General features: G+C 41.5%; 1 protein-coding gene across 2 annotated transcripts in view; it reads left to right on the top strand.

The window, feature by feature from the left end:
- Positions 1 to 25,394, top strand: part of LOC126298806 (tubulin beta chain-like) — a 131,364-nt gene extending 105,970 nt beyond the window's left edge. Inside the window, exons 8-9 of one of the 2 annotated variants that reach the window (XM_049990271.1) lie at positions 19,325 to 19,477; positions 25,181 to 25,394. In XM_049990271.1, coding sequence (XP_049846228.1) covers positions 19,325 to 19,477; positions 25,181 to 25,306 — 279 coding nt within the window. In that variant the 3' untranslated portion in view covers positions 25,307 to 25,394. The remainder of the gene's footprint in view (positions 1 to 19,324; positions 19,478 to 25,180) is intronic. The other variant, XM_049990270.1, reaches the window with a different exon arrangement.
- The last annotated feature ends 724 nt before the right edge of the window (positions 25,395 to 26,118 follow it).

Raw genomic sequence — 26,118 nt, 5'->3', positions numbered from 1 at the left:
TGGCAAGCACCCGTATCATCTAACACAGCCACACACAGATCAAGACGCATCCAACACATGGCTAAGAAAAGGCAATATATACAGTGAGATGGAAGGATTCATGATTTCAATACAAGATCAAACAATAAACACCAGATATTACAGCAAGCACATTATTGACGATCCCAATACCACAACAGATAAATGCAGACTTTGCAAACAACAAATAGAAACAGTAGATCACATCACAAGCGGATGTGGAATACTAGCAAATACAGAATACCCCAGAAGACATGAATATGTAGCAAAAATAATACATCAACAACTTGCCATACAACATAGACTAATAAAACAGCACGTTCCCACATACAAGTATGCACCACAAAATGTACTGGAGAATGATGAATACAAATTATACTAGAACAGCACCATTATAACAGATAAAACACCTCCACATAACAAACCTGACATCATACTCACCAAAAAAAACAAGAAATTAACACAACTAATCGAAATATCCATACCCAATACAACAAATATACAAAAGAAAACAGGAGAAAACATTGAAAAATACATCTAACTGGCTGAGGAAGTCAAGGACATGTGGCATCAGGATAAAGTTGACATTATACCATTTATACTATCAACTACAGGAGTCATACCACACAATATCCACCAGTACATCAACACAGTACAGCTACATCCAAACATATATATACAACTACAGAAATCTGTAATTATTGATACATGTTCAATTACCCGAAAGATCCTAAATGCAATGTAACATATACCGTACAGTTAAAAGGAAGTCACGCTTGATCAAGGTCCACGACACTTCCCATTTTTAACCAGACCTAAGGTCTGAGAAAGGTGGTGGTGGTGGTGGTGGTGGTGGTGGTGGTGGTGGTGGTGGTGGTGGTGGTGATATAATAATAAAGTTCCCACCATTTTTTGCTTCTGGAGGCTTAGGTTAGTGGACATAGCACAATTGACCTATTGTGAAATAAAATAGAAATTTCCTGCCATTTTTTTTTTGGGGGGGGGGGGGGGTGGTTTAGGTTAGTGAAGGTAGCCCAATTGGCCTATTTCCCCACCATTTTTTCTCGAGGATTAGGTTAGTGGATGTTGCCCAATTGACCTATCTTCCCCCAAAAAGCCGCTATCTTGGATGATGCCATCGCCGCCATCTTGAATAAATTTGGCAAGAATGCAGCGTGTCGTGACATGAACTTAGTCCTACTACTCTTGTCAGGATATTGCTCTCTGTACAGTTCTGCTGCCTGCATAACATTTCGCCTACCTTCAACAACAAAAGCAACAATAAAAGAAACGTTATGTCGATGCAGTTTGTAGAAAGGCCTACTCTACACAACAGTATTTAAAATTACTAAACTACTGTTCTAAATGTTACAAAATGGCTCTGAGCACTATGGGACTTACACATCCATACGACAATTTTATGTAGGCTGCTGTTTCAATATGCTTTAAGTATTTTTCTTCAACAGCTTCTCCCTGTATTTTCTCTAAATGTAAGACAATTGAACACACAGTGAAATTACTCTTCTGTAGCCTGTAGTATATTGTTTCACTACATCCCATACAGACGTAAGTGTGTTGTTGTAATCATGCGTTTCTGACACCGTCCATGTTCCTCTATTTTTTCAGTAACTTTTCTTAGTAATATCAAGTAGTTTTCGTACTGTGCAACTACTGCAGGATATTTACTTGTTCTTGCAAACAGGTAAGTTTCCTTTTTCCTTTCATGAAATACTTTAATCTCTCAAATGATCCATAGTTCTTTACACAAAGTTTTATGTTCTTACTAATTAGTTGAAGGTTAAAGCTATTTTCAAATAATGACTAATTTACAGTAGAACACATTAAATTTTCTGTCTGCGTTTGTTTCACAATAAATTTGATCCCACGTTGTCTCTCATAATTCCCAAAATAAAAAAATGTCCTAGAGTCAATTACTCTGATTTCACAGTGGTGAAGCTATACCTTAAGACCCTATCGTATTTACCATAACTGTGCATACATTACTGGAGACAACATTTGTTACTAGGAGTATAGTTTTCTTCTTGCCTTGCGCATCTAAGAAAAATTAGAGGCTTCCTGTCTTTATCCATCTGTACTGGAAAGTTAGTTACTGATGTCATATTGCAGGATAAAAGTAAGGTTACCGTATCATTTTCCTATGAGAATCCTTCAAAAAATCTAAACTGAAATCGTCACAGATTTAATTACTTGCTTCTGTCGAACAGAGGGCGTGTTAAGGAATCCATATTCTTCCAACACTTCAAAACTCACTATTAGGGGATCTACTTACAGTTACAGCAGAAGCAGTTAGTTCGCAAGTACGCACTTCGAAGTATGTACTGATCTTCATAAAACCTAATTGCTCCAATGTTTGTGAAATTATGTTCTGTCTTAACATATGTAGTAACTCTTCTTTCCATGTTAGTTTTATGTGAGTGTGAAGAATGTTTTGTATTTAATTCTTCTAAACTTGTGGTTATGTTGTATTCAGATAGACATTGGTTGGCTCTTTTCAGCGTTATCTACATTTTCCAAACAGACAAGCAGCTTTATTACTGTAGCGTCGAATATTCAACTTTAATCTCTGTTTATTCTTAAACATTTTATTGGACTCTCCTGTTATTGTCACCTTTCACAGCAGGTTGACTAAATCCTGCTTCTAATCTAAATAAGATACCCCTTTGACACCAGCGCCAGAAGGATCCCCTCTTCAAAAAGCTCAGCCAACTGCACTATCATCTTGGTCAGGTATCGACATTGTCTATATTCCCCCCCAACCCAATCTCTCAACTATAGCAACAGGCACTACATTCATGAGATTTCATTTCAGTCAACAGCATTCTGCACATCCTGCATTCACGCGGCTGACAGCAGTGTAGGCACAAATCTGGTGATGGCGCTGAAAGATCTCCACGAAACTAATTTTTGGGTGCAGTTGCTATTCTTATTCCATGCAGGTCACCATTGATGATTTAATTTTACTTCCGTTCTTAGCTACCATATTTCTGCTCCACGTACTATGATTACATCGTCCACTTTGTCAAACTCCTTACACAAATTCCCTGTGCCCTCATTACCTGGCAAAAGCTAACATTGTCCTCGCAATACTTGCGACTTGGTATCACGTTCCTAATTTGTTTCGTACCGTCTGGCCTACATACCTTTTATGCAGTCCAACTATTGCTCCTTTCACAGTATTAGGTTATTGATTAAAATTCGCGACTAAGAATATCGACAAGTTTTAAACGATCTTTCAACTAACTAAATAGGAGAAGAGTTCAATGTATTCACTCTAAAATATTGAAGACTGTATGTCAGATTAAAAACTAATGTCAAAATTTAACGAGGTATTAAGCATGTTTTCGAAACACAAAGTCCCTAGTAAATTTCAGACGGCCGATTACAAGATGCCGGCACATAGCTGCAGATATCCAGTTCAGACATTTCGAGCACCAGCAGCTAGGAGCTGTGCATCTTCCGGCTGGTGATGACGTCTGCCGCAGAAGCAGGAGTGAGGTATCTTCACCCTGACAGAGTTGCAGGTCTGCGTGGGCGAGCGCACCGCGCCGAGCGGGCCGGCCCCTTCCGCTGGCAGAAAGGGCCACGACTCGCGGCGCAGAACCACGGAGTCCCTCAGCATGGGCAGACACTGCTCGGCTTGAGGGCACCACGACAGTCCCGACGAGCACTCCGCGTACGCGACGGCCATCGGCTTGTACTCGCCGCCCAGAGTCTGCCAACAGGCCCAAGTCTCCCATATTCATCACAGGCAGAGCCTGCTCGAAAGCATCCAAAGTGGTGCACAATGACATACAAATTAACATACTCTGAAGTGAAATAACCAACATGTGCAATGCATTAACATAGCTTTCTGAACAGACAATTCAGTACAAAAGAACATCCCAGAAATAATAAGACATCGACCTCTACCAAAAATCACAAATATGCCAATTAAAATATAATAGACGTGGTGTGAGGTATTTGGGACAAATCTCTGGAACATCACAGCCTGGAAATACGGATCAAGCCATTCAGTACTTGCGTAGTGGAAATCATTGGCTAACTACAAGAGAGGAAGACTAAATTGTTAAAAAAATTATGGAAGTTACTTGTTGACGTTTCCTTTGAAGTATCATATGTACGGAACAAAGGCAGCAAATAATTACTCCGAAATTACCAGGTGAACATATAAACAGTGAGAGATGGCAGAAGCCCCGTCTCATATTTCTATCTTACTCTGAGTAATTCGATTTTCCTCTCTAATTGCTTGCGGTGAAAAGTTGCTATTCCCTCACACGCAGACTCGCTGATCTTGAAAGGGTTAAGCCGACGGGTGTGCGGGAGTCGAGTGAATGCTTTCCAGACGCCGACAATGGCATAATAGCGGCGGCCTGAAGGAGCGGCTGGGCTAGAGGTTCCGTTACTTCGCAGAAACTTAGTGAAAACACTTTCTGGCAGTCTATCAGCGAGGCGTGGGAATGACTTGTGTACCCAGGCAGTCTCGGCTGGCAAATTACCGTGTTTCCTGCAAAATCGTAACTCTGATTGGCTTGCTCAGGGCATAGCTCCGTGACGTAGCAAAATCGGCGCAGAAATTGGCGCCAAGCATCTCCATTGGTGGAATGGTAGTGCTTCGGCAATAGAGTGGAATTTTCCGCCGGTTTTCGAGTTGCTGATTGGAACGTTTAACCACGGCCACTGTCGTGGGGGCGGGAATGTTCTGTGTTAGGTTTGTACGGGGCTCTCGAGAGAGTCGGCTCTTGCCTTTCGGTCGGAGTAGGTTACAAGACTGAGCTCTCGCTGCTGTGGACAGTCTGCCTTCCGTTGTCTGTCTAATATACTTTTATTTGATTGTAACTGTTTAACGAAGTTTCTGAAGTTTCGACTTCAACGTAACTTTCCGAGTACAGTTGGCAACTGAGCGTTCTGCGTACAAGCGGTCTATGTTGTCTGTCTTGGGCAGTTTTGGCTAAAGTTGACTGTATCGGAATTACTGTGTGATTTCGCTTGTTAAAATCAATCACTGTACCGTCAGTGATTGTGTGACGAACCTTCTTCGTCTCCCTCAGAGGCGCATTTGTATCGATACGAAGTTTTTAGTCTGGAACAACCAGACCAGGACAATTTGTTTCGCGTTATACTCGCGACATTATCACCACCACGACGGGACGTCGAAGCAACCAGCCATCGCTTCTGGTACGCCAGATCGTGTCCTTGCAGTTAAGAAGGCAGCTTGGTAATATATGTCCGCAGCACCGGCAGACTAGGGAATTTGCACTGTGATAATCAGAGCTCAGCAGAGCGCGTCTGTTCGTCTTTTCTAACTTTCTTCTGTCTTGGGTGTTCATTGTCCGAGTTATCACTACCGTAGCAGCAATTAATGTTGAGTTGGCTGGGTGTTTCTCTTAAGATTTGAGTTGCAAGGAATTGGCTCCACATACCACTTCGTCATAAATGTCACAATCTAGTTTATGGACACCTTCACCGCATTTGAGTATCCAATTTGATGTATTGTAAATGTTTCATGTGTTTTGTTTATGATTTTGAGTTTAGTCATAATAAATCAAATTGTTATTTTGGACAGAACTTTTATTCTGTTAATCGGTAGAGCAACCCTTTCATTTCTCACTACGTTACTGAAACTTTCCTTTATTTAATTAATGTCCATCAAATTAAATTATTGCAGGTGCCAAACTCTTTTCTACTCCACTTGCAGGGTCGATTACAGTCAGTTCGCGTTTCTTCTTAATCCATGTGCAACAGCAAAAGTAGGAGTTAGAAAAGGGGGGGGGGGGGGGGGGCTTAGAGCATCATTTCTATATGAAGATTCGAGAAGAATTTAGTGTTAAATACACTGCTAGACAGATCACCGTATCACTCTTTGGTCATAGACACTGTGCCAATAGGTGATCATAAATCCCCTTCCTCTGCTGACCTCCAGCCCAAATTCAGTCGGTGACCCATCTATTATCTCCTACCTGCCATCAACTCCAACCGTAATTGGAGCCTTGAGTACAAAATCAAGAACGTTGGCACCACTTGCACGAACAAATAACTAGATACCGAGAATAGTCCATGAAGCGACAACGTAAACTTTCCAGTCATATTAAATAATAATATTCTTGTCGAGACTGCTGCGGGTATTACGGTCATCTAGACAATATTTCAGTGGTTCATATGACAGTTACATTCCGGTTCAAACCCCGTTTTCTACATCTCGTATCTGACAATAATACCAATAACGCATTAAGTTCTATTTACTGTTAGTGACGTCAATTAAAATAAACATCTAAAATCAGCCACTGCGTATGTAACGAGTTTATTGAAACCCGGGATTTCGAATTTAACATGTTAATAATCCGCAAATGAAAAGAAGTACTACTGTTAACCTGTTTCTCTATTAGTGATAGCAGTACTGTCTTCACTCAATCACAGATTACCGTTTTATGTTCAAATTATTATGTGGAACTTTTAAATCTAAAACCAATATATGTAAATGAACATAATACAACATCCCAGGATATCTACAGATTATGACTTGTTAATAAAGGTGAAAAGCATCTGGATTATTGAATACATTCATTTGCAGCAAAAAGGCGTTTTAATTGAAACAAAATTTAGAGTACATTCAAGAAGTAGCAACCTTTTGGGAAACGTCGAAGTTAACTAATTTCGCTGAAAGTGCACATTATGCGATTCAAATATAGCAGGCAGTTCTGAAGAATGCCTTTCAGCCGTGAGGCGAGGAGCAGGGAAACCGTCTTTCGCTCCCAGCCCATAACTGCCCATGGCCTGTTACTGGTCGCCCGAGAAATATTGCTTTACCGGTAAATTTCATTGTCTGCCCTTTGTGTTTCGTTTTTTTCGCCTTTTATGGTCACTTGTTTTACATTGAGCGCCAGCGGTAAAGAGTAAAATCTAGTATAAAGAGCATGCAGACCTCTCATACCCACTGTACACGAGAAACAGAAGATAAAACGAATCGGAATAAAACCAGACGTGTAATTTGATTTAAAGACAGAAAACCTGTAAGCAGTTTTGTATCTACACCCATACACTCCACAAACCACCATACATTTCAATTTCATAGAGGGTACATCGGGTCAATTTAGCCATACCCTTTCGTCTTGCAAACAGAGCGAGGAAAAAATGATCGTGTATATGCCTCCTTACGAGCCCTGACTCGTCTTCGCGGTACTTACTCGAGATGTAGGTTTGTGCTGAAGACTGTCTCAAACGCCAGTTCTCTTTACGGTCTCAGTAGCGTTTTACGAAGACGACAACACTGGTGTCCAAAGTTGAAACAAAACGCTATTTCCTTGTCCTACGTTTAACTCTCGATATAATCGTACAAAATGTCGACAGATGTTCGTACGATCATGTTATGGGTGAAAAATGGCATTCCAATCAATGGACAACCACACCAACAATCTCGTCAGGGAATGTAACAAACGGGATAGCATTTTCTGGGTAATTCCACATCTAAAATCGCTGTGTATACTGTCACAGACGGTGCAGTATGGCACACACAAGATCGGACACACTGCAGTGGACTGCTGTAGAAAGAATGGAAGCAGGACAGTCGAAAACTCGTGTGGCTCGATGGCTTAATGTGAACTGTTCTGTTTCTTGGATGTGGAGACAGGTTAAAGAGACCGAAACTGCATCCCAAACACCAGGGCAGGGTCGACCACGTGGGGCATGAGAGAGAGAGAGAGAGAGAGAGAGAGAGAGAGAGAGAGAGAGAGAGAGAGAGAGAAAGAGAGAACGAACCTTTATGTGGTTGTAAGGGCACGACGGTACCGCGTTAGTACTTCACTACACCTGACCTCGTAGCATCCACTGAACGTGTTCTATCGTGGCAGACGTGTACAGAAAGCATCAGCGGAGTGGCCTTTATTGACTGAGACCTGCTGTATGTGTGCCTCTGACACATCTTCAAAGAAGGGAACATCTTAGTGGAGACGTCGACATGCTACCTGGACAGTCTAACAGTAGGGCATTGCTCTTTCAACAGATGAGTCCCGATTTGGTCTCTAGAGAGTTTCGACGGATTCCTATCTGGAGGTAACGTTGAACACGTTTTCGGGACACACACACCGTGGAAAGACACATATCGAGGAGGGTCCCTAATAGTGTGGGCAGTGATTATGTTGACCAGTCGGACATCTCTTTGTGAAATTATATGGATGAATGGGCGTGGTTTAACGTATAGTGACGAGATCTTGGAACTTCGTGTGCGGTTGTTGCGAGGTGCTGTGGGCCCAGACTTCGATTGATGAACGATAATGCTCGACCTCATATAGCACTAGTAGTTGATGTTTTCTTAGAAACGCGAGATATTACACGCATGGCGTGGCCTGCTTCCTCTCCCGATTTGAATCCCATAGAGCATGTCTGGGATGCACTAGACAGACTGTTTCATGTTAGCACTCACCAATCACTCTGACTTGCAAGCAGCTCTGCAGGAAGAATGGGCGTTATTGCCTCAATCACAGCGTGTTCCGTAACTGTCTGGCCTGTATTACTGCAAGAGGTGGTTAAACCTAACTAACCTAAGGACATCACACACATCCATGACTGAGGCAGGATTCGAACCTGCTACCGTAGCGGTTCCAGATCGTTGCGTCTAAATGTTACATTGCCCACACATAAGTAGCATTTTTACCTTCTCTTCGTTGGTGTGCAGTCTACTCACACAACTCTTCTACTGACGATAGTTGATGGAATGACGAGTGTGCATTCTACTTGTATTTACATTTGTCCTCTGTCAACGTCAACACGTGGATGTGTTCCATTACCCCGAGTACCTGGGAGTGACAACGTCTGCTTTGTGTTGTGTAATTAATAACGTTGTGTTTCGGTGAATGGTACACTGATTCATTTTTGAATAGTTCTTTAGGAGAGGAAATGAATTACCGAATAAAAAATACAAGGTGCCATTTAAAAAGTCATTCTGCTGTTCATATGATTTTTTTTTAAAAAAAAAGCTACAACGAAAGCAATCATGCTGGTTGAGGTCCCCCTGACAGCTAAAGAACATTTGCTTGAAACATTTTGTAATTTGCATCTGGACAAACAGTTATTTAGGGTGGTCAAGATAAATAGGTCATCCTGTATATGATCAAGGCTTAAAATTTCGTCTCGAACACTACCTGTTCACACACAACAAAAATTGATGTCTCACCTGTTAATACATTGATTTTAATAGGAGTGTGTGATGGAGAAGGGGAAGGAAGAGGGGTGAAGGAAAAGGACTGGAGTGGTTCATGGAAAGGAGCACAGTTAAGAAAAGTAACCCAGAACCTAGGGTCAGGGTGGACTTAGCAGACAGGATCTACATGGATACTCTGCAAATCACATTTAATTGCCTGACAGAGGGTTCATCTCTATTATTCCAATCTCACATAGCACGCGGATAAAACGAACACCTATATCTTTCCGTAAGAGCACTGATTTCCCTTACGTTATTATGGGCGTCAATAAAATATGTACGCACTCGAAGGAGAAAGCTGGTGATTGAAATTTCGTGAGAAGATTCCGCCACAACGAAAAACGCCTTTGTTCTAATAATGTCCACCCCAAATCCTGTATCATTCCAGTGACACTCTCTCCCCTACTTCGCGATAATACAAAATGTGCTGCTGCTCTTTGAACTTTTTAGATGTACTCCGTCAGGCCTATCTGGTAAGGATCCCACAACGTGCAACACTATTCTAAAAAGAGGGCGGACAAGTGTAATGTAGGCAGTCTCCTCAGTAGACTTGTTATATTTTTTAAGGATCCTGTCAATGAAACGCAGTCTTTGGTTAGGATTCCCCACAACATTTTCTATATTTTCCTTTCAATTTAAGTTGTTCCTAATTGTAATTTCCAGGTAATTATTTTAATTCACGGTCCTTAGATTTGACTGATTTCTAGCGTAACCGAAGTTTAACGGATTCCTTTTAGCACTCATGTGGATGACGTCACGCCTTTCGTTATTTTTTGTCAATTGCTAACTACCGCACCATATAGATATCTTTTCTAAATCGTTTTACAATTTGTTTTGATCTTCTGATGACTTTAGTAGTCGATAATCGGCAGCGTCATCTGCAAATCTCCTAAGACAGCTGATCAGATTGTCTCCCAAACAGTTTATATAGATAAGGAACATCAAAGTGCCTATAACACTACCTTGGGAAACGCCAGAAATCAGTTCTACATCTACATTCATACTCCGCAAGCCACCCAACAGTGTGTGGCGGAGGGCATTTTACGTGCCACTGTCATTACCTCCCTTTTGTTCCAGTCGCGTATGGTTCGCGGGAAGAACGAATGTCTGAAAGCCTCCGTGCGCGCTCGAATCTCTCTAATTTTACATTAGTGATCTCCACGGGAGGTATAAGTAGGGGGAAGCAGTATATTCGGTACCCCATCCAGAAACGCACCCTCTCGAAACCTGGCGAGCAAGCTACACCGCGATGCACAGCGCCTCTCTTGCAGAGACTGCCACTTGAGTTTGCTAAACATCTTCGTAACGCTATCACGGTTACCAAATAACCCTGTGACGAAACGCGCCGCTCTTCTTTGGATCTACTCTATCTCCTCCGTCAACCCGATTTAGTACGGATCCCACACTGATGAGCAATACTCAAGTATAGGTCGAACGAGTGTATTGTAAGCCACCTCCTTTGTTGATGGACTACATTTTCTAAGCACTCACAGCAAAACACAGCAGAAGATAACAAAAGATAACAAAAGATAACAAAAGATAACAAAAGATAACAAAAGATAACAAAAGATAACAAAAGATAACAAAAGATAACAAAAGATAACAAAAGATAACAAAAGATAACAAAAGATAACAAAAGATAACAAAAGATAACAAAAGATAACAAAAGATAACAAAAGGCTCACCAACCTTCGGCATGGCATTTCTCATACACATCCGTTATCAACTCTGTCAGTGGGTGTGATTTCTTTGACAATCGGCTTATCACTATGCGCATCCAGAGCGCCAACAAAAATATATATTCATCAGTGCACATACCCCCACCAACATCGAAAATAAGAAAAACCCCAAAAATGTCGAAATTCAGGAACACACTCGAAAAAACCATGAGCAAAATTCACCAAGAACGTGAAAAGGCTAATGCGATGCTTCAACGCTAAATTTGTGTCAGCAAAAACCTATAGAAAAATCATTGATAGAAATTCTACACATCGAAACACTAAAACCAACAGCACACGTGTGATTGACATTTGCCAACAATTCAAACTCAAAATGGTGTCTGCCCACTTTAGGAAAAAATCAGCTCCGAGGTAACATCATTGCCTACCAGTTGCAAGCTGCTTTCGTTCGCGTTTAGAGACTTGCTGAAAGCCATATTTTTCATTCTTTTCTACCAGAACTGCAAGCAGACAGAGAAACTGAATAAGACAATCGCAAGGCAACGCTCCAGCAAATTTTCACTAAACCAGTGTAGTTTGAAGAGCATTTTCGTCTAGAAATGAACTGCCTTGACTGTTGATCGATCAAGAGCAGGAAAGGTAAAATTTTACGAGTATACAATCAGAGTGACGAGTGCCTGAGAGATGACTTCCCTATCAATCTTCTGGATAGTTTTGTTCCTAAAATGGTTCAAATGACTCTATGGAACTTAACTTCTGAGGTCATCAGTCCCCTAGACTTAGAACTACTTAAACCTAACTAACCTAAGGAAATCACACACATCCACGCCCGAGGCAGGATTAGTACCTGCGACCGTAGCGGTCGCACGGTTCCAGACTGTAGCGCCTAGTACCGCTCGGCCACCCCGGCTGGTTTGTTCCTAAGATCAACAGAGTGTGTTATCATGCATTAACACGTGATGTAGTGTTGTCGGTGGATTTTCTTACACTGCGACCGAAAGGAGTCTCAATTGTTGGCAACAAATTCCAGCTGTGATGGACACATCCTTGGGGAAGAACTCGTAGTGCAAACTGCACTTTTTGAGCTAGCAGATGGAAAATATTACGTTCACACTACTCTTTTCTCGAGTTTTTCTTTTGGGGGCGCTCAGCCTTTCATTTCTTGTCAGGAAGTTAACGATAAAAGGCATCATAACTCGTCACCAGTAACAGTATTGCACAGGAATGCGCAATGAGCGACCTGATGATGTTCAAGCAAAACTGCAATAATAGTCACTTCGTTGATTTCTGTTGGTTCGAATTAGAGCATGCAGGATTCCTATACCAAACTTCTGAAGATTGCCTGTTTAATGCAAATGTCGCATGGTGGTTACATGGTAATTCTTCACTTTATCAGTAGTCGAGGCTTTCTTAATGTGGAAAATCAATCATGCTAGAAAGATCTTTGTTGAAACAAGAATATCTTTTGCTGGCGTATACTTCCCAAAAGCTCTCGCTCCACATACAGTTCAAATATTTCGAGCTGCCTCTTCTGCATTCACCCCTCTGTTACACCAAAAGTAAGCATTGTGTTGCAGATGTTCCACCTCTTTCCACTTGCGACCTAATTTTACATTGCTTAACAGTAGTTCATGACTTTGAAAAGTGCAAAAGCCAATGCTTAACTGCAAGATGATAACTAGAACTTCAAATTCGAAAATCACAGTTGATACCTACACCGACAGCGTCGCGGCGCGTTCACCTGGGCGGCGGCCAATTTCAGGCGGCGGGTGGCGTCTGGCTGGTGGCCGGTGGCTGATGCATTGTAAGGAAACGCTCGAGCGTAAGCTGCACTGATAGCGACGCAACCACGAGCTGTCGGGCGTAATTGTTTCTGAAAGTATTTGTTATTACAAGTGGGTAGAATGTGATGCGAATTATCTTCGATGTTCAATCTTAGAACGTTGCCATATTGTACAGATGGCCGGACGTAGCTTTGTCAGAGGCGGACGGTTTTATTGGTCACCTTAAGTGAACGACTCGGACTTAGTCGATGTGGCGGCCGTCTGGCGGTCAGTTTTATTGTCTAAGACTGTACATTCTAGTACTCGATGATACTCCCAAAATCGTTAAACGATGCAAACTTGAAACAGTTGGACTCTCGTACTACTATTTGCAATGTTTACCCAATATTTCATGGTATTTCTGCACCGATTCGAATTGCACATCCAAGCCGAATACATATATGGGTGTTTGAGTTACAAACACGAGGTTACCTCCCAATTGTTCCATAAGAACTGCAGCTTCGTGGTATGGCTCCACTACCTGAAGGGTACTACTGAAAAACTTAGAGTTGGCATACGAACATGAAAATGTCAGATACTGAGATACGTGACAACGGAACAGAATAGCATCTACAATAGCTTGGTAAAGGTAAGGCATCTGGACCAGAAGTGAAACCTGTAAGATTCTACACAGACGATGCGAAAGAACGTGCTTTCCAGTACAAGCAGCAATTCATCAAGTCGCTGGAGCAACGAATGGTACGTAACAATTGTAAAAAAGCGATAGTCGTTCCAGTTTTCAAGAAGGGTCCTGAGACAGATGGACATAATTAAAGGAAGGAAGGAAGGAAGGAAGGAAGGAAGGAAGGAAGGAAGGAAGGAAGGAAGGAAGGAAGAAAGAAAGATTGTGTTTAACGTCCCGTCATTAGAAACGGACCACAAGCTCGGATTGTCTCAAGGACGGGAGTGGAAATCGGCAGTGCCCTTTCGAGGGAACTATCCCGGCATTTGCTTGGAGCGATTTAGGGAAATCTCAGAAAACCAAAATCTGGATGGCCGGACGTGGGTTTGAATAGTCGTACTCCCGAATGAGTGTACGGTGTGCTAACAATTGCACCTCCTCCCTCAGTACATAATTATAGGACTATACCACTGATGTCAATCTGTTATAGAATTATGAAACATGATTTATGCTCTCGTATTATGACGTTTTGGAGAACGAAAAGCGCCATAAAACTCAACATGAATTTCGCAAAGAGAGATTTGTGAAACTCGGCTCGCTCTGTCGCTCCTGAGATCCCTAGTGTTCAGGTTTATGCCTTGTTCCTAGACTTCAGGAAGGCATTTCACACCGTCCCGAACTGTCGTCCAGAGAAAAAAATAAGAGCTTATCGAGTATCCAGAGTATCTTACCAGATTTACTACTCCATTGAAGGCTTCCTTACCGAGAGAACACCACGTTGCTCTTAATTTAACAAAATAGATGTAATTTCAGGAGAACGCTAAGAGAGTATAAAAGAACCATTACTTTTAATAATATATTAGGTGATACAGCAGAAAATGGCAGAAGCTCCATAATATTGTTTGCAGGTGATATTGTTTCGCAGCCGGCAGCGGTGGTCTCGCGGTTCTAGGCGCTCAGACCGGAATCGCGCGACTGCTACGGACGCAGGAATCTAATCCTCGGGCATGGATGTGTGTGATGTCCTTAGGTTAGTTAGGTTTAAGTAGTTCTAAGTTCTAGGGGACTGATGACCACAGCTGTTAAGTCCCATAGTGCTCAGAGCCATTTGAACCATTTTATTGTTTCCCACAAGGAAGTAGTAATGCAAGAAGGTAGTAGCTATTTGCAAAAGAACTTGCAGAGGATTGATGAATAGTGCAGAGAAAGGCAGTTCACCCAGAGCGTAAATAAATGTAACATACTGCTCACACATCGCAGAAGTAAACTAGCGTGGAAATGCCCCACTGATGACAAATTTTTAGAAGTCGTATCAACCGTAAAATATCTCAGAGTAAACGTCCAGAGCGACCTTACGTGAAATGACCACGTAAAATAGCAGATGTCGGACAGACTCATTGGAAGGGTCTCAAGGAGACATCTACGAAATAAGTAGCTTACAAAACATTAGGTCAACTGACTCTTCAGTACAGTTCCTCACTCTGGAACACCTACAAGGTAGGACTAATAGTAGAGATCGGAGCGTTTAGTCACAGGATATTTCACTTAGAGCACAAGCTTTACAGAGATGAATAAACACTACCAGGCGCTGCAAGAGGGACATCGTGAACTACTACGTGGTTTAGTATCGAAATTCCGAGGGTCGGGAACGAGAATAGATTGTCGGCCCTTCTTTTCCTGTCGTAACAGGAGCTTAATAGGAGTCTCTTTATTTGGCACATTTTTGCTTTGGTAATTTGATTATACTTTGGACCAATTCTCCCTTTTGCCCCCCCCCCCCCCCCCCCCCACACCCGCCCCTTCTGGCCTTCTTGTTCCCAACAACGACGGAAATTTCGTGGAAGGCCACAACTGATTGCGACTGATTTGAAAAACGTTCTGGGCAGTTCGATCGAATGATTCGCCCATCCATCAGACATTTTGGGGACATAATCGAGAGATCCGTTCGTGCACAAAATCCTACGCCGGCAATACTTTCGCAATTATGGACGGCTACAAAGGTAGCATGGCTTTTATTTCTGAGGTGATTTCCAACGACTTGCTGAGTCCATGCCACGTCTCGCTACTGTGCTACACCGGCCAATAGGTGGTCCGTCATGATGTTAGGAGGTATCTCCTGACTTGTCAACTCAGCGTATGAAGCACCACACTTCTGAGAAAACATAAGATAATGCGGAAAGAATTAAGAACTACCGACACACTGTCTGGTTCCATCCTACACGCTGAGGCTGAATCGCTACCTTTGTCATGTACTGCATTAGGGTTTTCGTACGCACAGACGTGATTGCTACGATAACTGAAGATCCCATCACTTGTAAATTAGCCTTATCAGTGCCAACAACTGACAATGCACGAACACAGCACACTGCCGAGACGTGGGTTGACAAAGATCTTCTTCTATGGATGTTTTCGGGATTTAAGCCTTTCACCCACTGAAAGTGATGCGTTCACAGGAGATTGCGATGCTGAATGTTACAGGTGAGGTAACTCCTTTGCCTTCGGTCAGTCTGTGTATTAGCTTTTGTCCAAAATATGAACAACGCGTTCTAGCTCAGAGCTCCATATGTCTTGGAGTCTGTCAATGTTACAAACCCTTCTTTCCAATGTGCCTTTCTCTCAAAAGCACCGTGTAAATGTATTTACACACGGTAACTGCCTCTTGAGATACCTTTAAGTATGATGCTGAAGTGCTGCGCAGCATTTCCATTCCGCTAGGCCGTATATGCAGTGCATGTCGCTTATCTCTCTCACCGAATAAAACTTTTGTGACGTTATGGGTGTTACTAACATAAACAAAACAACAAAAGACAAGCTAAAAAGAAATGACGAGACCACCTGTAACGAAGAATGCAAGTAAAAATGTAAGTCTGAGGTGCATTACATAACATGGAATTCCTCTCGGCACTCCCGAATGACATTTTCGACCCATTTTCATATGGGATTCTTGTAATGAGTTGGTGACAGGAACACAGTCGTTCACTTACGGACACAATTTACACATGCCATGTATATATGTTGTCACATATTAAATAGATGTTATTAATGTAAGTAATACGCAACTCTTAAAAATGGAATACATCTGCATCCATACACCGCAAGCCACCTGACGGTGTGTGGCGGAGGGTACCTTGAGTACCTCTATCGGTTTTCCCTTCTATTCCAGTCTCGTATTGTTCGTGGAAAGGAGGATTGTCGGTATGCTTCTGTGTGGGTTCTAATCTCTCTGATTTTATCCTCATGGTCTTCTCGCGAGATATACGTAGGAGGGAGCAACATACTGCTTGACTCTTCGGTGAAGGTATGTTCTCGAAACTTTAAAAAAGCCCGTACCGAGCTACTGAGCGTCTCTCCTGCAGAGTCTTCCACTGGAGTTTATCTATCATCTCCGTAACGCATTCGCGATTGCTAAATGATCCTGTAACGAAGCGCGCTGTTCTCCGTTTGACCTACTCTATCTCTTCTATCAACCCTATCTGGTACGGATCCCACACTGCTGAGCAGTATTCAGCAGTGGGCGAACAAGCGTACTGTAACCTACTTCCTTTGTTTTCGGACTGCATTTCCTTAGGATTCTTCCAATTAATCTGTCTGGTATCTGCTTTACCGACGATCAACTTTATATGATCATTCCATTTTAAATCACTCCTAATGCGTACTCCCCGATAATTTATGGAATTAACTGGTTCCAGTTGCTGACCTGCTATTTTGTAGCTAAATGATAAGGGATCTATCTTTCTATGTATTCGCAGCATATTACACTTGTCTATATTGAGATTCAGTTGCCATTCCGTGCACCATGCTTCAATTCGCTGCAGATCCTCCTGCATTTCAGTACAATTTTCCATTGTTAAAACGTCTCGATACACCACAGCAAAAAGCCTCAGTGAACTTCAGAAGTCATCCACAAGGTCATTTATGTATATTGTGAACAGCAACGGTCCTATGACACTCCCTGCGGCACACCTGAAATAACTCTTACTTCGGAAGAATTCTCTCCATTGAGAATGACATGCTGCGCTCTGTTATCTAGGAACTCTTCAATCCAATCACACAAATGGTCTGATAGTCCATATGCTCTTACTTTGTTCATTAAACGACTGTGTGGAACTGTATCGAACACCTTGCGGAAGTCAAGAAACACGGCATCTACCTGTGAACCCGTGTCTATGGCCCTCTGAGTCTCGTAGACGAATAGCGCGAGCTGGGTTTCACACGACCGTCTTTTTCGAAATCCATGCTAATTCCTACAGAGTAGATTTCTAGTCTCCAGAAAAGTCATTATACTCGAACATAATACGTGTTCCAAAATTCTACAACTGATCGACGTTAGAGATATAGGTCTATAGTTCTGCACATCTGTTCGACGTCCCTTCTTGAAAACGGGGATGACCTGTGCCCTTTTCCAATCTTTTGGAACGTTTCGCTCTTCTAGAGACCTACGGTACACCGCTGCAAGAATGGGGCCCAAGTTCCTTTGCGTACTCTGTAAAATCGAACTGGTATACCATCAAGTCCAGCGGCCTTTCCTCTTTTGATCGATTTTAATTGTTTCTCTATCCCTCTGTCATCTATTTAGATATCTACCATTTTGTCGTCTGTGCGACAATCTAGAGAAGGAACTACAGTGCTGTCTTCCTCTGTGAAACAGCTTTGGAAAAGACATTAAGTATTTCGGCCTTTAGTCTGTCCTCCTCTGTTTCAGGACCATTTTGGTCAGAGTGTCTGGACATTTTGTTTTGATCCACCTACCGCTTTGACGTAAGACAATTTCTTAGGGTTTCCGAAATTCCCCTTAGAAACTTCCAAGATTTGTAGAAGGGAGCGAGAACATAATAATTTGAATAGGAACCCATGTTCGGAAGCGTACCGTTTCCTTTCACGGCAGCTTCAGTTTACATGTGTAAGGCGTCCACGTCTGCTGAGGGAAAGCAGTCTAAGTTGCTTCTCCTTGAATGCAATATTGTAGACAGGATGACGTGGACTACTAGTTGTTGAGTCGCATGCAAAGTATAATTTAAGAGACCCCTGTAGAGACAAAAGATGATCTGCTCTCATGAGTTCTGGGCGCTGCACTAGAAACTGAAGATACGGCATGTGGGATGGCGAGGGTGTACCACAACATGTTTCGTAAGTAAACTATCTGTAACAAAGTTTTTGGTCGCCATATCGAGCCACTGTTGTAATGCATCAGTACCGTCGTGTGCGTATAGTACGCTGAGTTCTTTTTTGTTTTAGAATAATATAAAAACGTAATGTTAAAGTGTCAATACAAACAATTGGGATTATAAATGGATGTTCAGCTATATTTCCTTTCCAATTGTACTGCGTCGCTCCTAATTAAATTCCTCGAGGAGAAGTGGACACGTCAAACATCTGAACAGAAACTGTCAGAATGTTATCTACTCACTCCCCTCTAAAAGTCCTAGAAGCTTGTAACAGAAATCCCAGAACACCTCGTATTTCATGAAGTGTTCCATGCTTTTTGAGTTACACATTGATAGCATTCATAGAATCATTACAAAGAGAGAAGATTTTTAAGTAGATAACTATAGTCCAGTTGTGTGTTCTTCGGAAATGGAGTAACAAACATCTCAAGTATGGGAAATTTAGAACATTGTCAAATAAGAAATTCACAGTTTAAGTCTCTATCTGCTCTATTAAAACATACTGCGGGTAAAAGAACGTTACTACGGTGGAGGGCAGTCAGCCTCAACGAAAAAGTAATGATGCATGCTACTGAAACAATGCCACAACCGTAGAAGATAGCAGAACAGTATGCTATAGATCTGTGTAACGGATATAAATGATGCGTAATTTTCAATAATCGTCTCTCGCACGCACTCCACCGTATACTTCTTTCGTTTCTGGATTATGCTAAGTACTCAACTGTGCGTGACATGGTATCTCGTTATTTCTGGTGTCATTTGTGAACTGAAGCAATTCTGATAAGAATACAAACTTGTTTCAGGAATTGTTTCGGCGTATTTCAGAGCAGTTCGCTTCCATGTTGCGACGCAAGGCTTTCTTGCATTGGTACATAGGCGAAGGCATGGACGAGATGGAATTTGCAGAAGCAGCCTCCAACATCGACGACTTGATCAGCGAGTACCAGCAGTACCAGGTTAGTAGCGGGTGTTTGGTGAATCTAAACAAGAAATGAGAGGCGATGAAGAGGATTTTGACAACCTTAAATAAAGCTACCCTGCCAGCTACACGCTACCTGGTTACTCCTGCCTTAATTGCCACAAAACGAAGAAACCTTTTGACAGTTTTAATGTTCACAGAAAAATAGGCCCACCTTATTTAGCGCTACGCCTTTTCCATTAAGCGTAATAAATATGGTAGATGTGCCATCACTGCATGAATGAATGAATATCGTTGATGAGTGACATTGCCAACCAGCTATTCAAGCATCAAATGAATCTGATCCCTGTTTGAGTTCCGCAGACTGGTCTGTGTACTGACCATGCAGATACTTCTGTCTCCAGTTCGTTGTAATAATTATTATGAACCAGTTGTACAAAAGACGAAACAATTAGTATCTCGAACTACGAAACTATACTCCGATGTTGCGAATGTAGCCCTATTATGGCGACTGGTGCTTTCGCTATAGCTGAAACGAGTTAGTTGTCTGAACAGCAAGTGTTGAGAAGTCTTGTAAGGTAACTTCAACGTTTGGTATATGTGGGTTAGCATTATTGCAAGAAAAAAGTAATTCACGTGGTATTTTCCATCACTCTCATCGTTATTTTCGCAAATACGGTTATTTGTGAGCGACAAATTACCATACATACTTGTCTGTCCTCGAAAAACTGCAGGATGTCACAAAATAATGTACACTTTTTGGAACTGAAGCCCTTCAGTGTAAATCGGACAGAATTGTAAAGTTTTTTTGTGTTGTACGGGTTAAGATGTAAAGTATCGGTATATATTCAAAACTAAAACCATGCTGAAATAAGACTACGACTAAGATTACTGCTGCTAAGACAGAGTGACATAACTATTGAATTTCTTATAATGGAATAGCATCGAAAGCTAGCTAGATTCGACCTCTTAGATCAGTGTTTGTATTCTTGCAGTATACATTGTTTCCTTGCTAGTACCCAAAAAGTTGAACATAAAAGGATTAAATGTGGTAATGGAACGAATACTCTACAACACTTCCTCTTTGCCCTATCCATCTCGGAGGGACTTGGCGACTCAGAAATTTCATGTTGCAAAAATAAACTTAATTTTCAAAAATTTCGTTAAGTCCTGTAGTTCTCAGATGCAACATTTCTTGTTAAGTCACCTGCTTCGATTGGGCGGTTTCTTGTGTCGGTCATCCAGCTACTTAGATCATGGTTCGGCCTGAAGGTCTTTATTTCTTGGTTTCGGTGCAGAAATTTGTCCACCTACGTAGATAGGCTTGATCATGCCCATTCACTTCACTTTGTGTTGATACGTGCTAGTTCAATCGACGAAAAGCGCCATTAAAAAAAAACTCCGACTAGGTAGCATAACTCAAGCTTAGTGGCAGTATCTGTATATTTTTAGAAAAGACCTGGCGTTCGGAATTCTAACTAATTGCATTAAACGTTCAAAGTTCAACTAATGAGCCTTTAATGTGTCTGAAAAATCATCTTAGTGGCTATCAAATCCATATTCACTGCCTAAACTATTATCACTGCAAGCTTGTTAATGTTTTACTAAGTGTCTTCACACGCAAAACAGCCAGCATTTGTACGTCCAACCTGAATAAATTGTTTAGTACACACAATCAGTGACCCACAACTATCCGCGAGTTAAAGAAGTGCTCGCCGTAATGCTCCATTAATGTTCATGACACCGAGTGTTCTAAAACGACCAGAAATTTCTCACGCAAATCACTTCCAATGTAATTCAATAAAGAATTATCAAACATTTCACTAAAAATGTTTAAATTTGTACTCGATTCATATTTATGGCAAAACATCTGAACGAATAAATGATTCTAATCTTAGCTGAAATTTGTGTGGTACAGGTCCACACATTCCGTTCACTAAGACGGCTGACGTTCGACGACTCGATACACAGGACTGCAGCACAGTGCATTCCGCGAAGTGCGTAGAATACTTAAATCTCTTAGGCTGATTGCCTGTCCAGATAATCAGAAAAGGTCCTGCATTCAAATGCTAGCGATAATCAATAACTCGTCCACTAGGATTATGAAAGAATTTATGAAACGAAATTCAAATAAAATGAAGTCAGAATTATCGGCAGCAATTAAACTTCTTTCGTTTTGGCTGCTTTTATACAAAATAAAGCACAGTGGACATTAGTCTCGTGACTCGTGACTGCACAAGATTGTTTCCAAGCATACTTTTCCATAGTTTTCAGTAAAATAAAACATTCACACTTCACGTATGTCCTCTATACGCTCACTCTTTCCAAAATATAATTTTTAAACGATTGTTTCTACTTCAAGCAACTATTGTAGCGAAAACATAATTTTAAAGAAATTTTATGTACTAATCTTTTTAGTCACAGATTGTGGAACGTAAATATCTTTCGTGGCGAAAGAGTTATTTTCAGGTTAAATACATCTCCGAAAGAATTGAAGATCATGATCTGAGGTGTTAAAAGTACAGTCGTGGCCGCGACAGGATTGCGGCATGTGGAGTACGAAAAAACAGAACAGAACCAGACACTGTTAAAAATCACGTACTTCACTGCAAGGAATAACAACTCGGGATAATGTGCTACGTTAGACTGTGACAGGCTCTTCAAAGAAGCGGGGCCTGATTAACCATCCGGACGGCATACAATACCAGAATGATATTCGTGGTGGGCTAACGTGCCTAACTTCAGTTACGTATGGATTTTCACTAGCCCAGTGCACGCAGCTTTCGCAGTTAATTGTTCCGTAAAATTTAAAGGTTACGTCTTCCGGCAAAATACGGTACATAATCCTTGAAACATTTAACTTGTTCACAAATTTTGATGAACTAACGAAGTTAATTTCCCGTTTTGGCATCAGCTACATTCAGAATGCGTGTCGGAATGTAAGCCTTGAACATTGGGCTCTGCTAATGTCGATCCAACGAGAGCATTGTCCTTCGTTGTCAGTGTGAGCGACATTTTCCTCCGCTATATGCCTTCACGCAATCTACTGTTCCCTAGACTTCAACCATGCCTCGGATTCTTGTAACTCTTAACTGCAAAGATCAAAGGTGGTACTGCTCAAGTAAAATTCTTAAACGTCGTTTGTTTTCTAGAAACACTTCATCACCTGCTTCATACCTGCAAATGATGTCACGTCTATTTAGAGTCCTGCAAGAAATGGAAGCGTTGCTAAGTTTTGCACTTCATTCTGAATCAGTGCCCACAAACACATTTCCTTTTTTTAATAAACATTTTTGGAACAGTGATCAAAAATTTTTGAAATTTTTCTTTCGGAATATTCAGTCTTGATCAGACCACTTATGTTTTAAGAAAATAGGTGACTGGTTTCGGTCATATCACATGATCATCAGACGACCTGTAATTTAATTTAGAAAGTAGTAGAAACCTTACTAGATTGACAAATATTACAAAATGCTTATAAAGATAAAATTCAATAAGACTTGTTATACCCATGGTAACCTTCGAAGGTGGTAGGTGGAGGACTCTTCTCAGCAGCTGTGATGTCAACTGGTGCCAGCAAGTTTTTTTCCCCCCTCTCTTTATTGTGATTTCATTCCCCTGTCCCATATGGGCAGGGGAGGGCTGTCAGCAGCACAATCCGCTGCTCTTCAGCCGAGTGACACTACAACTAAAACAAGAATAAAATGATACATACGTAAGGAGATAAAAAAAGAGGAACATAAGACAGAGTAACGGGAGAAAATGGAGGTAAAATAGATGCTGACATGGAGACGTTCATGGGGGACAATTAAAACAAGTCACCAGAAAGTTAAAAAACACAATTGTCGATTCTTAAAACACAGAAGACACTGAACCCGCAGGCACAGGTTAAAAGTCAGCCACAGTAGTAAAAACACTCTGGAACAACACACTTAAAACCCACTTGGAGCACACACGACGAACAATAAAACTGCCAGGTGGAGCCTGCCGAGGGAAAAGGTCAGAGAGTAAGGAAAAGGAGGGGAGAGCAAGGGGCAGCTGGGGAAGCGAGGAGGGGCATCAGTGGGTGCATGAAGAGGCAGGATTCACGTAGGGGCGGCAGGGCAGGAGGGAGCGCAGAGACACTGGAAGGAGGCACAAGAGATGGAGGGGGAGTAGGAGGGGGAAGCCGCTCAGGAGGAGGGAGGGGGAGGAAAGGGAGCCCAGAGGAGGCGGCAGGAAGAAGGGGTTAGAGTTGGTAGGAAGGGTAGATGTCGGGGCGAAGCTCATCATCCGGGAGGGGTAGACGGTGAAAGTTGTGTTGGGAAAAAGAGATGGAGGGTGTGGAGATGGAGAGAGGGTGGGATACAACGGTAAAGGCGCGGCAACTGGTTGGCGGTTGAGAGGATGGGAGAAACCAGGGGGTGAGGGGGATCAAGGCGGCGGGCAATATAGAGTGTGCGGATGTGTTCAAGGAAAAGAAGGTGAAGGTGGGGGGAGGGGATGAGGTCATAGAGGATGCGCGTCGGGGACGGAAGGCATATGTGGAAGGCGAGGCGGAAGCCAGCAAGTGACGAGCATACACTTAAATACGAAGATGCTCTGCCTACCTCTTCTCCCTCTACCTCACGTCAACCAGTGTAAAACGGGTTCACATATCGTCAAAACGTAAAAAAATACAATAATATTAAAGTAGTTATAAGATATAGCTTTACAATCATAGAACTACTTAGATATTGTATAAAATATCAATTAAAAGCTTTAAAAATAACTGTACAGACTATGAATACTTAGTGTGCCCTCTATGGGCTAAGGTGGTACTACGACAATGGTTTCAAAATCAACTATGTTGTGAAGGTCTTTGGCATTGTGGCATTGTATCGATATGCGAGTTGTGACTTGACCGCAAGTATACACCAATGCTAGATTCAGTCTGTCTTATATTAACATTATTTGGCACTGGAGATATATGTAATAATGAAATGAACAGCTGCCAAGTGGTATATATTACATTTTTTAAATGTCATAAAACTGATTTATTAAAAATGGAGTTATATTTCGTAATATTTCTAGTTGTAAGTTTAAGATTGTGATATAAATATTTATGTACTGTTTTAAGCTACATTTCTGCCATGGATAGAACTGAGTCTTTCTGAGCAAAAGAGTACATACGTGTTCATAGAATTTCGTCAAAGAGATCATAAAAATGTTTTCCACGAAAGTCCAACTGTTCATTGAGAAGCACTGACGGTTCATCTCTATAATGGGCATATATCTCGATCTCCTCCAAAATATTTAATAATAAGCCTTTATTAGCGCAATGAAGGACTTGCAAATTCTGTTGTACCGTCCCTTCAGCATGCTTATTAAAAGTTATGTGATGATCGAAGACTGATTTTGTTCGTGCAGTACTAGTCTGATGGTCATGTGATATGACCGAAACCGGTCACCTATGTTCTTGAAACATGAGTGGTGTGATCAAGACCGTATTTTTGAAAGAAAATTTTTAGATATTTCCGTGCTTTTAAAAGATAAATTCAGTTCCATAAAGTTCATTTTGCTACAAGCAGAAGTAGTCGGGTTGAACTGAACTTCAAATGCGAACATTTTAGGTTAGGCTTTACCGTGACTTATTGACATTAAATGAAACAACAAGTTTACTGTGACCAGTCAACGGTGACTGGTAACAGTAAACTTGTTGTTTCATTTAATGAACTGAACTTGCCGTGACAGCATACTAAGATGTGCGTTTCGTCTGCAGGAGGCGACTGCAGAAGACGACGACGACCAGGGCGATGACCAGGATGACGAAGTAGAAGAGGCTGCCGAGGATAAGGTGGCGGATGTCTCAGCGTACAGCCTGGACGACACACGGGTTGTGGGCTAGCCATACCATATTTACGTTTAATAAAATCAAAATATCGATTGATAGCGGATGTTGCAGTTACAGATATAGTTATGAGCGCAGAACTAAGTATTGCATGCATCAATAAACATGTTTAAAGGGACGTATTTTTCTTTGATCTGCTGTAACGATTGGTCCCCTGAAATTGGTAAATTAGTTTATTTACGAGAAGAAATGATGAAAATGCAAAATTTAGATTTTATCAAAGCTTTTTTTTCCATTCAATAGTTGTATTTGGTTTTCCGTTACAATAATCTGGTTCGTCTTTGTTCTAAATTTCATATCGAAAATCACAACTGCGAAGTTTACACACAAAGAGCGAGAAAACTATGGCTTGTGTGGTCAGTAAGAAATACAAGAACATGATTTATTCATATCTTAATGAAAACATTTTTCCAGCTGTAATACAGTATTTGAATCGTTAAAGGCACAAATAGCGCTTCTCCACTTTTTTACACTGAGTCATTTACATTTTCGTGCTTGTGGAGACAACATATACAGTTTTATGTAGAAAGAACGCATCTATCACATACTTATGGCCTACAGACAAGGTGTAAAATTTCAGTATTGTTCAGAAATGACTCTTCTCCTGCAGAGGTGCTATTTACGCTTTGAAAGTGTGCATGATAAATGTTCCGTCTGTTCAGCACGTGGTGCGCCAGTACTGTCATATGAATGAAAGTCAAACGGCAGCGTGGCATCTGATAATGAGAAAGTGTTTTGTTCGAAGTGAAAAAATCGTGAAAAGGAACTTAAATATCGAATACAAACGAGAACATGTGAAGGGAGCAAAA

The sequence above is a fragment of the Schistocerca gregaria genome, chromosome X, assembly GCF_023897955.1.
Source record: "Schistocerca gregaria isolate iqSchGreg1 chromosome X, iqSchGreg1.2, whole genome shotgun sequence".
Taxonomy (NCBI): Eukaryota; Metazoa; Arthropoda; class Insecta; order Orthoptera; family Acrididae; genus Schistocerca; species Schistocerca gregaria.
The sequence above is the reverse complement of the archived record's forward strand: the minus strand, read 5'-3'. Positions and strand labels throughout refer to the sequence as shown.